We start from the raw sequence: 12,029 nt of genomic DNA, 5'->3' as shown, positions 1-12,029 counted from the left end.
GACTTCCATGTTTGCAAAGAGCTCTCTGTAGGCAAACGCATTATCCTGACCACCTACTCTACTGCAAGATGACAACAAAACACGTCATTTACAGTGGAATTGCTTACAAACACAATATGTATTTCATATATTTTATTTATTTATGTATGTAATGTTCTATACATGTGTAATAACGCCTTCATTTATTCTTTTTTAACTCAGCCCTGTTTTTATTGCGAGTTTCTCTCTGTGCATGCAAATTTGTTCAGTAATGCATCTGTGATGTATTGACTGCATGACAATAAAGAAATCTGAATGGCATAAACACATACACAGGGCCTCCAAAGAACAGAGTTGTGCCTATTTAAATCAAGCAATATGAGTGTGCTAGTGTTTATGCATAAAGTGGAGGATCATGTAAATGTGCCTGTGGCCATTTCTTTTCTCTGTAGTCTTACCATCTGTGCACGCAGGTACATCTGTGCTTGGGTGGGTGTAAGAGTGGGGCTCGATGGGCTGCCCAGCAGAACAGCCTGCTGGGAAATAGTGGTGGGGGTTGAGCTAATATTCTGAGCTCGGCTGATCAGCTGAGCTGCCGCTGGAGACGTGGTCAGGTTGATCTATGGGGAGAGATAATCAGGATTATTAGGTTATACGTACGAGTCCTGAATAGATGTGGGGAGTTCTGAGACAAAAGCATCATATCCCCAACTATTAAATTCGACAGCATCAAATTCAATAGTTAAAATGTGTTCATTCTGCTAATATTTCTTACAGCTAAATACGTACAAAATCAAAAAGAAACTTGAATCTTTTTAAAGGTAAAACAGAAGGAGCAACCAAGCTGCTAGCATCCTGCTGCTAAAAATCAACTTGGCTCGATGATAATCCAACTGGACAAAGATAACTTAAAGAGGCTTTTAGGAAGGCAGCACTCCAAACTGCACTTACCGTAGCCTGAGTAGATCCTGTTTGCTGAGATGAAGTGCCATTTTGTGAAGAGCTTTGCCGGCCAGCCGCGATACTGGCCTATCACAAAGGTAGAGAGAGGCAGAAGGACAGGGTGAGTGATGCACAATTTCTGAAACATGTCTTGCAGCAGGTCAACAATAACTGCAATCATCATCATCTCTAAACTGAGAGAATGAATTATTTGTGATGCCTGCTTGCTGACCTGCTGTACAGCAGCCAGGCTGAGGCTGTGCTGCTGCTGGAGGGCTGCAGTTTGCAGCATCAGATGCTGCTGCTGAGCTGCATACATCTGCTGCAAGTACTGTGCTGCTGTGTTGGGCTGTCTATGCAATGCCTGCTGGAATACCTGCAAATAAAAACAGGTGCAAAAAAAATGGCCAGTTTAAAAAAAACATTTGATTTTTACATCTGAACTAAACTTTCATAAAATCCAAAGAATCACAAATTCAGTCACCTCGAAACAACATCAATTCTTCATGATATGTCAACAAAGCAAACCAAAGCCTCTGTGCCTCTACCATGTGGGTAATCTCAGTACAAATTTTTACATGATAAATAAAAAGAAAAGAAAATGGGTTTTATAATTGTATTTCTATAGCAATGCCATGTGTTTACATTATCTAATGGCACAGCAAGTAGACAAGCCCAGATATATCTGACAGCCACAGCCATGTGTCCGCCTACAGTGATGATTTGTTAAAAGGGAGCTACTTCATCATCCTCCAACATAACAATGCTTTCCAAAATATGCAAGAAAACCGCCCCTGCTGAACATGGAAAAGGCAAACCTGTTTCACCAAAAACACACCCTAAGTATAACCATGCAGCTTCAGTTCTATTGTGTGACAATGTTGTGCAGGTTTCTGAAGAGTTACAAGGTTACTTTAGTTATTGCGCAAGTATTAAACACTTATTTTAGACTTACTTAAAATTTCCTTGGAAAACAATACCTGTGTGACTTGTTGCACCATAATGCTGCTATTGCTGGCACCACTTCATTCACAAATAAAACGCTTTCTGTATTTCCAGAAATATTGTTGCAAATTTCATTGAAATATTGTGATATAATCTGAGGTTGTATCACCCACCTCCATACTCTCCACATTCTTCTATTATACAACCGCTTAAAGCCACCAACATCACACCTATACTAAAAACAGTTCTGTTCTTTGTACAGCCTTACCTGTGGTTTTTTGAAATGATTTGCTCTTTTACAAACATACAGCGGTGCTAGAACCATGCCAAAGGCATACAAAAAAAAAGCAGGCAACCCAAAAACTCTGATACCAGTAACAGTTGCTAATACATCCCCATATTTAATGCAGTTTTATTTACTAGGATCTTTGCTCATGCAGATTATCTGGTGGGAAAAATGAAAAGAAAATTGTGTGATAACAGTAAACAACATCAAGAAATGTCAGTTTGATTGCATGGTTATTATGAATTTAACATTTTACAAACTTTACAAAGTTTTAGATTTATAATTATTTTATCACTTGAGCTTATAAATCTTGTCCTGATTGTATTTCAAACTGCTGATTTTTCTTCATTAAGCAATAGTCATTAGTATGCAATATCTTTATCGAATCCTAAATGTGGTACAATCAAAATGTGTTGAATCTGAACTGATTGCATCACTGCCTATTTAACAGACTAATCGGGAGACAGAAGTCAGGGTTTCAAAACCTCCAATTACTGCAAACACACAAACAATTCTTTTTCCCTAAATGTGGGACAGAAAGGTTTCACACTGTGCCAGACACAACTCTAAGAAAGTTAAACCCCTACTACTGGGAAACCTCCTCTCCAAGTGCCCTATGCCATGTTTCCAAGGATTTTGACCTGCAGTCAACAGTGTCACAGAAGATGAAATACATGCATGAACTGATTTCCAGCAGTCCTTTATGCTCACAGTGCTGCTCAGTGACAATAGTGATTGCCTTGTGATTGTCAGCATGCTGAGGGGGTGAAAAGAAGGACTCAATCTAACAAAAACCCTGCTGTCAAACCATCAGCACTCAAAGTTGAGTGGACCTAATTCTGAGGGAGGCTAAGCCTGTGTAGAGGCTTACCCCGAGGGCAAGGGGTCAAAAGCACTAAAGCACAGAAAACATTCTTTCCTGTCTCCAAATTGGAGACATGCTCCAACATTACCACATATTTGAGATCCTTTACTGGGAAGACAAATTCCCTTTTTCATCAATTCCCTTTGTAAAAAACGATGCTACATCAAAAACAATTTTAGAAGCTTGTATGTCACTTTTAAACACCAACAGAGGGCAGTAGAGCAAAGAGTGTCAGGATGTTACACAGAATACCTCAACTTATGCTCTCAGCAGATTTATTACAGAACCAAAACACTCACCTGTACTGTACGGTCAGGTATTCCACTGTAAACCGATATCTGAGGCACTGCCGGTCTTCCAGCTGTAGTACTACTGCTGGAAGTACTGCTAGTGTTAGTACTACTACTACTACTACTACTACTACTGCTGCTGCTACTACTATTACTAATGCTAGTGGAAGTAGTAGAACTAGTAGTAGTCGTAGTAGTATTAGAGGTACTATTACTGCTGACAGCAGTGGTGCTGGAGGAAATGGTGGTGGACGGGGTGGTGGCTGCGGTGGTCCCGGTACTGCTGGCAGTGGAAGCAGGGGCCCCTGGCTCACTCTCCATGGTGCCCTCTGCTCTTTTCACCTTTGACCCCCGGCTCTTCTGAATGGCTCTCCTGTGCCTTCAAGAAAGAAGCAAAAAACCTGATGAATGTATGGAAGCTTGTTTCTGCCACTGATACAGAAGTTGGAATTAGTAATTTTTTTAGACAACCAACTCAATAATTATTAACCCAGAGTTTTGGCTCATGGATTGCAAAAATGCTTTAGGTTTCTATGTTTACATACAACTGAATGGAGACAAAGTAGTCGAAACAAGATGCACCTGAACATGGTTGTCAATAAACCATTCAACACCAGGTAAATGTAAGACCAGTGACACATCTACCGCATCAAAGTTATACCCAAACTGTTTTAGTTTGGGTAACAAAATTAATTTTACCACGGTTGGTCACATCCAAGGCCATATAAAGTTTACGGCTTATTATGGTTACATATACCAGATATTCTTAACAACAACTTGTCCAGAGATCCCTAACTATGTCACATCATTTAGTCAAGCACAAATATCTCAAGGTAAAATAATCAATCTAAAAATTCTTAAAAGCATGAACCTGAAAACTCAGTACATGTGGGGAATTTCAAAGAAAAAAAGTCAAACTTAAAGATCTTTGAAAATTTTAAACTAAATGAACTCCACAGGGTTCTAGGATGAAAAAGGAGATTCACATGAAAACTTACAAATGACTAAGAAGTTTTTCAAAGACTAAACTGATTGGCAGGCTGGATTAAAACTTGCAAAGGACTGGATTGAACCCCTACGTCTTCAGTATGACACATGTGCCACAATCCCTTTAAAGTATGAAAAATAAGTAAGTATTAATTAGTGCATCACCCTGCCACCAAAACAAAAGGCAAATTAGACTCATAAATGATCAAAGGGCCCAAAAAAGGAACTCAAATTAAGTAAAATCTCTTCTGAATAAAAACGCTGAACTCTGGTTATGAAGATTTCACCAGGTCCAGGTTTTGTGGATTTTATATTAATGTTAAAATTATCTCAAAATCTCAGCTTGCTCAAATTAGTACTTGCCTTCAAAAAACATTTACTACATAACTATAAAATCACTGTTTTACTTATAACTTTTACAGTTGAAACTAATCTTTATCACACCTATCCACCTTCTGCTCCTGATCAGGGTCTAAACCAATACCTTTAGACCTCCCTCTCCCCTGCTACCTCCAGCTCTTGTGATACACTGAGCCATTCCCATGGCTCAAAACACCTCACCCAGGAGGAGTCCAGAAAACACACTAGCACTAGTCAGATGCCTGAATCACCTTGTATGAAAGCGTAGTCGTTTTACTTCGAGCCCCTACCAAATTATTATGCTTTGAAAGAAACTCTTCTGCCATTTTGGTATCTGTGATTTTATTTTTTCAGACAAGACTCAGAGCTCGTGTCCATAGGTGAGGTTAGGAATGCAGATCGACCAGTGAATTACCAGTTTCACTTTTTCCCCCTCAGCTCAGTGAGCATTTCAGTGCTCAGTTTATCCTTCGCACCCAGCTGCAAACCAGCCCAGTGTAAGCTGTAGGTCACTGCAATCTTTTACTACAGCAACTACCTGAATAATCTCTCACTGCAGAAACCATGAAAGAGATCACGTCGAACTCTGCAGCCAATCATTAACTTTTTTCTTTTTTTTTACCCCGACTTAATTTGACACCCACATCCCTGTTGCCATGACTGTCCAGCCCCCACTTTGACAAACTACACAAAATATACATATATGTTCTGATACTAAGCATTCTCTCTCATACAAAACAAGACATACCATCTTTTTGGGGAGCCGCTTTCATTTTGTTGCTGCTGGGTTATGTAAGAGCCCCTATGCAATTCTCTTTATTAAGTTTCAAACAGTTTATACTCCCTTTGCTTTTACTGTTCAAAGAAGGGAGTTTTGATCTCATCGTTTACTTTGTATTTATGTATTCAATAAACTGAGCCAAGCTAAAGTTATATAAAGTCAGTACAAGTTACAAAACAAAGATAAGGATATCTCTTGTCATTTTGCTTAAGTCTGCTGTCTGTTCTCAAAGACGGATATGCTGTCCGACTGCATGAAATGAATATGCAGGATACAAACACGAGCTGGAAAATAAATGATACCTCTGTTTTCATGTAAAAATACACATAAAAATTGTATTTCAGGAATCCAGTGAACTCCACTGAATTTAGCATAAATATAAGGGGTAAGCAGACACTACAAGCCTAAATTAAGTCAACACTCAGTCCAAGAGTGTTGAGTGAATAAGATTTAAAAAAAATAAAATAAAAAAATGAATCCATTCCATTCAGTCAGTCACAAGAATAAGGAGGAATGATTTAGGGTCCTTCCATAAAAGCCTTTTTAGGTTTGGTCCCTTGGTGCTTTGCTATCCATTAGCACAGAACGAAAAAGGTTCAGAGCTCTCCGGGTAGACATGGTGGAGAAGATTTCAGCATGGCAGCTGATAAAAAGTGAAGATGATGGAAGGAGATCAAGCATCCTTCCTTGGTGGAAAATAAGCAATCTTTGGAAAAAGTCAGATTCTTTTGTTTAAACAAAGTCCAGCAGTTAATTTAAAAAAAAAAAAGAAAAGAAAAGAAAAAGAAGTAAAAAAAAAAAAAAAAAAAAAAAAAAAGCTCTCAGAGCAAGAAAAGAATCTGAACTCATTAAGATTCTGACTAGTGTCAAGAATGGGATTAATGAGCATGTTTGATGGGGGGGATCAGAAAGAATAACAATCACTGTATGAGTTAGAAAAGGGGGGAAAAGGGAGGGAGGAATTTCTAGCCTTCAGGTTATACAGGTTCACATTAAGTCACCGCAGCTACAAGGAAAAAGGAGCAAGTGAGAGGTGAAGGTTGAGTGAACAGGTTCAGGATTTTAAATGGGCAGGAGTGGGACGAGTGTGTAATGGAAGTAATTAAATAAGGAGCAATGCTGCCGCCATGCTGCAATTCTTAAGCCATTTCCTCCACATACTCATTCTTTTGAGCAGATTAGGAGCCAAAGCAAAGCTCTACAGCCCATTTAGGCTATAAAGGAGACTTGGAAACAATCTGCCATCTCACTAAACCACATGCTATTCCTTAAAATGGAAAACGCAGAACAGCTCACAAAAGGTTACAAAATATTTGAGCAAACCAGTGAGTGAGTTAAAAGACATTTTTTTAACATCTGTTTAAACAGCTTAAATGCTTTAATTGAAACCTTAGGTTGCATAACAAGAAAGGCAGCAACCAGTCAAATTAGGGCAGTACAAGCATCAATTAAAAATGCTTTTACATATTAACCTGATATATCTAACACCATTAAAGCAAAGAACTAGATCCTAATTTAAACTGGAGGAAAAATGGAAAAATGTAAAATACATATTCCAAGACCTTCTAAATTAAAAAGACCCTTATTTTCCATTCAGCGGTGCCAGTCACTGATTGAAAACTTGATGTTTTCATATTCGTGGCTGAAAAACTGAAATGCAGTCAGGCAGTGCTGGGTCCAGGTTGTAAACAAAGCACCACTGCTGCCAAAGCCTGCTTGTCTGTATGCCATCATTAGCCTACATCCCACAGTGTGCTTCATATTGCCTCCCCATGTGGGGAGAGGGGAGGGAATCCCCTCTGGTAATGATCCCTGCAACCCATGTCCCTCTGAGAGGAGTCACCCATCAATCAGTAAACAGTGCCATGTAGATCACCCCTTGCTCAGCCCCATCCAAGTACCACTTTTACATTGTTACATCCACAAATCTGGCTTTGAATTGGGTTTCATGGAGGACGACCCCTTGCACCCATGAAAAGTGCTATTCAGCTTTTTTAAGACAACATCAAAGCAGCACCAGCAGCATGAAACACAGTGCAAAGAGCCAGTCAATGCCATAACAATGTAATTTAAGTGCTGTTGGAGCATATTGATCCCCTCATGCTAGCATTACAAGACCACAAGAACTGACAGTCAGCTTTGCGTGTGATCCATTTCGCATATCCAGCAGGACGATGAGAGCTGTTAAGAGACTGTCAGACAGACTGGCTGTCTCTACAGAGCTTACATCACAGTAAGGAAGTGCAGAAACCTCCATCAGTGCCCATACAACTCTGATGACCCACATTAAAAATACTATGAGAATGCATTTGTCAGCTCCACTAATCGATTGATGTGTGATAATAGCTTTAATAGCTAAAAGATCCACAGAGAAATGTGTGCCTGTGTGTATTTTTATATATAAATTTCTGTGTGTGTGTGTGTGTGTGTGTGAACGTGCGTGTGTGTGTGCGCGCGTATCTGTGTGTGAAGAGGGGTACTCTGCTTCTGAGACAAAGCCCCCTAACTCTGGTGTTCCTACCTCCTCCGACACCCCCAACGCGATGCAGGGGTATGATGCCCCATCCCCCGGGGAGTGTGCTGTCCTCCTGCAGGATGTTGCTCCTCTTTCCTCTTTGTCTGCCTAAGTGAGTGGCTGGCTGCCTGGCTGACTGAGTGAATAAATGAGCGCGTGCAAGGGTGTTTCTGTGCAGCCTCCAAACCCCCTGCCCCTCTTGTCTACCCCCAACACACAGCAAGCTCGTCGTCCCAGCATCAACACCCAAGTCCACCAACCAGGCCACAGCCTGCCTCCTAATTATGTGGTATCCTAGCGACAGCCAACGGGCGCTTGTGGAATCCCCATGCAGAGCCGCATCCTGATTGGACAACAGGATCCTCTTTAATGAAGATGATGGTAATGATTTTACTCTCCCCTCCCCCTCTGATGCTTCCTGAATACTGAATTTTTTTTTTAGGATGCTTAGACCCTAACCCCCCCCATATCACCCAAATTATTTCCAAATAGCTGAAAATCCAAGATAATGAGGCATTTCATAAAAATAACCCTGAAATGCTTTTTCTTCTCTTTTGCTTAGTCTAGACCTGAACAGTGGAAAACCGAAGGCTTCATTCCTTTTTCAGTATTTCAGTTTTCACTTCAAGTCTGCAGCACAATTTCCACAAATAACCTGCAGTTGTAAAAGGCCCATTTTCCTTAGCATTCAGCTAAGGACAGGAACAGTGAGTCACAGGCTGAACAACGAAGGGGTTACATGAATAGGATGAGGGACCTATGGAATCTTCGATACCCAACATCCACACTGATGGCGAAACTAGCAGCTCAGTGTTCAAACATTGTGAATAAGGACTGCTCTCATGTCTAGAGATTGACGAGGAACAACACACATGCTAGGAAGGGGGAACCAGGACGACAGTCGGGGGGAGATATCATCACCAACACTGGATATCATCACAGTCCAGGATGAGACAACAAACATCCGCGAATGAAGATGGCCCCAACCGACCACGTGCTCAGTGAATACCTCAGGCAGCAGAAACCTGAGAAAGAGGAGGAATAATCATGGAAGGATAGACCCCTGCACGGTATGTACCACCGGCAGATAGAGGAAGTGGCTGACATCCAGACGTCCTACCAGTGGCTGGACAAAGTTGTACTGAAAGACAACACAGAGGCACTAATCATGGCAGCACAGGAACAAGCAGGAACAAGGTTGGGAGACGCCACAAAGGGTGATGGAGAATGGCTGAGCTAAGATCCTGTGTGGCTTCCAAATACAGACGGACAAAATGGTGGTGGCTAACCAATCGTACATAGTGGTGTTAGAGAAGCTGAAGAAGACAGCCGTAGTGATATATGTAGCAATACTAAATGACAGCAACATCAGGAAGAAGAAACACAAGAAGCTAGAATTAGTACCAAGGGCTCAGAGAAGAACTTGAGAAGATGTGGAGGGTGAAGGAAACAGTGGTCCCAGTGGTAATTAGAGCACTAAGTGCAGTGACTCCCAAGCTAGGCGAGTGGCTCCAGCAGATCCCAGACACAACATCTGAGATCTCTGTCCAGGAGAGTGCAGTCCTAAGAACAGCTAAGGCCATGTCCAGACTAACACGTTTTTGTTTGAAAACGCATCTTTTTCTCTCTGTTTTGGCCCTCCATCCACACTGAGACGGCATTTTCAGTCAAGAACAACGCGTTTTGAATACGCTCTCCAAAGCGGATACATTTGAAAACGCTGTTTTTGCGTTGCAGTGTGGACAGGAAACCTGGAGCCTTTTCGAAAACATTGACACATTTTAGTCATGTGTTGCAGTCATGTGACCAATTAAACTAAGATAGCGGAGGGCATTATACAGCAGTTGTTTTGCTTGCGCTCAATTTTGACAGCCCTATTAAAGATTAATATCAAATGTACATGCTCCAGATAGCTTTTCTTCAAATTCTTTAATTCTCACTCGCTTTTGCAACTTTGTACTTTTATGTTACTTGCAGCAACAACTCCACCTCATTGTTAGTCCATTTAAAAAACTCGGTGCTTTTCCTCGACATTTTGCTGCAATGTTTGAAAGAGCCGGATAGTAAATAAACAGCAGACAGAAATTAGGCAGGTCGAATCATCTTGCGTTTCACACATGCGCAGTACTGGAACATAAGCATTTTCGGCCGTTTCAATGTGGACGCACAACTCTGTGAAAATGACTGAAAACGATAGTGTGGACGAAAATGCAGTTTTCAAATTTATCTGGGCTAGTGTGGACGTAGCCTAAGACACTGCGCAGGACCCTCAAGCTCCCAGATCCCACAGGGACGAGAGGGGTTTTTTTGGAGTTTTTTTTTTTAAGAAAACAAAACAGATTTTTGATCCACAAAATTGTTTCATTATTAGTTGTGAAACTGAGACTAGCATCATCTTTAGCTCATGTCAGCTTTATCTCTGCTGACATGAGCTCTCAAACTATTCAACTGTTATTCTCAACCTTTGCAACTTTTTTGTGACACTATTCATCTGCAGCATGTCTTGACAGTTTTTAAAAAAAAATAACAGTGTACACACTAGACTAGAGTGATTTATTACTGAAGGCTTTGAATAATTGGTGCCAAAGATTTCTGTATGGACATCAAGCTTAGAAACAAAATAACAAAAGAGGAAAACCAGCAAAACCCCTCATAAAAATGAAATGAGATAGCTTTAGAGTTGAATTTAAACTCCTCTTTAATGACAACAGAATTCGTTTACATGGAATTGGGAAGATAAAAACCAAAGGATAATTGCATACTTATGCTCTACCCCACAACATTAACACGCCACCCAACTGTCTGGCGGTATGAAATGTGGCTATTTGAGTCGTTTGCTGGTGCAACATAGTATTGATTGGGGCCAACCATGCGTGAACCTCATTGATTATCATCTTCTCATTAGCATATAGATTAGCTGGCAGTGCATCCAGAAGTGCAAGCCTGAAATCTCACACTTGGCTAACAGAGCTGTGGCAGGGGGGTTGGGGGGTTAAAAACAGGAAGGAAAGACCAATAGTGTGGCTCAGTGAGATATCAGCTCTTTGATGATAAAACTCAACATCCTAAAGCTCAGTCTCCAAAACTGCTATCAAAAACAAAGTGATTACGATGCAAGGAGGTGTTCAGCCAGGGACCTAATAGACCCTAACAAGAGCTATGATGGTAAAAGTCTAGGTTAAAGTTAAGTTGGCAAACTAAATTATTTGAGGATGAGGATAATGAAGATATTTAAAGATGCCAGATGGCAAAAAAGGCAAGATATTATTAAATTAAATTGGTATGAGTCAGACTGACAAAATGAACATGAGTTTGCCGGGGCTATTTTGTTGACATCTATCTCACAAACATTTAATGAACCATTTGAAGTAGGGCATTGCATTTTGTTCTAAGGAATTTTTTTTTGCAAAATTTCAAATGTGGCAAAAAATTTAAGGCACTCAAAATTTATTATGGTAATGAAAAGAAATAAAGACGGACAAACCTAAAACATAGGAATAAATTCAATATAATGATAAACTGATAACTGGTGTTAGTTTAACTATTCAAAAGGTATTGATAGGATTTTACCAGTTCATTTTTATCAATGATAATTTTTGCTTGTAAAAAGATAAACAGAGCTACCTTTGACACACTGGTTAGGTCTCAAAAGCTTTTCTTTAGACTTCATAAATTGACAAAACTAATTCTCTCTAGTTAGCCGAACAGCTCTGACTAAAGTCAAAGTAACTAACGAAGTTCAAAAAGACCAACTTAGGATGGGGACCCACTGTCTTTATTACTCACACCTAATGGCTTAATTTGTTAAGTACAAGATTGCCTCTTACAATAGAACCTCTGCACAAAGACCTTACCTCTAAGTAGGGCTGGGCCATATCATACCTTTCACAGTAATACTGGTATAATGTTGGGCAACGATAAGAAAATGAAATATCGTGATAGAATATGTGTAAAACTCACATGCGCAGTGCCTTTGTTTACATCAGTGGTTCTTAACCTGGGTTCGATCGAACCCTAGGGGTTCAGTGACTCAGTCTCAGGGGTTCGGCAGAGCCTCCGCCATGACATGCATGGCTCAT

General features: G+C 40.4%; 1 protein-coding gene across 1 annotated transcript in view; it reads right to left on the bottom strand.

The window, feature by feature from the left end:
• The window catches only part of phc2b (polyhomeotic homolog 2b (Drosophila)), a 44,621-nt gene that overhangs the window by 24,101 nt on the left and 8,491 nt on the right, over window positions 1-12,029 (bottom strand). Inside the window, exons 2-5 of the mRNA XM_005729737.2 lie at window positions 3,317-3,686; window positions 1,154-1,297; window positions 931-1,008; window positions 438-599 (exon numbers count right to left, since the gene is read on the bottom strand). Coding sequence (XP_005729794.1) covers window positions 438-599; window positions 931-1,008; window positions 1,154-1,297; window positions 3,317-3,628 — 696 coding nt within the window. The 5' untranslated portion in view covers window positions 3,629-3,686. The remainder of the gene's footprint in view (window positions 1-437; window positions 600-930; window positions 1,009-1,153; window positions 1,298-3,316; window positions 3,687-12,029) is intronic.

This window comes from Pundamilia nyererei, unplaced genomic scaffold (genome assembly GCF_000239375.1).
Source record: "Pundamilia nyererei isolate P.nyererei 1_Seehausen unplaced genomic scaffold, PunNye1.0 scaffold00034, whole genome shotgun sequence".
Taxonomy (NCBI): Eukaryota; Metazoa; Chordata; class Actinopteri; order Cichliformes; family Cichlidae; genus Pundamilia; species Pundamilia nyererei.
The sequence above is the reverse complement of the archived record's forward strand: the minus strand, read 5'-3'. Positions and strand labels throughout refer to the sequence as shown.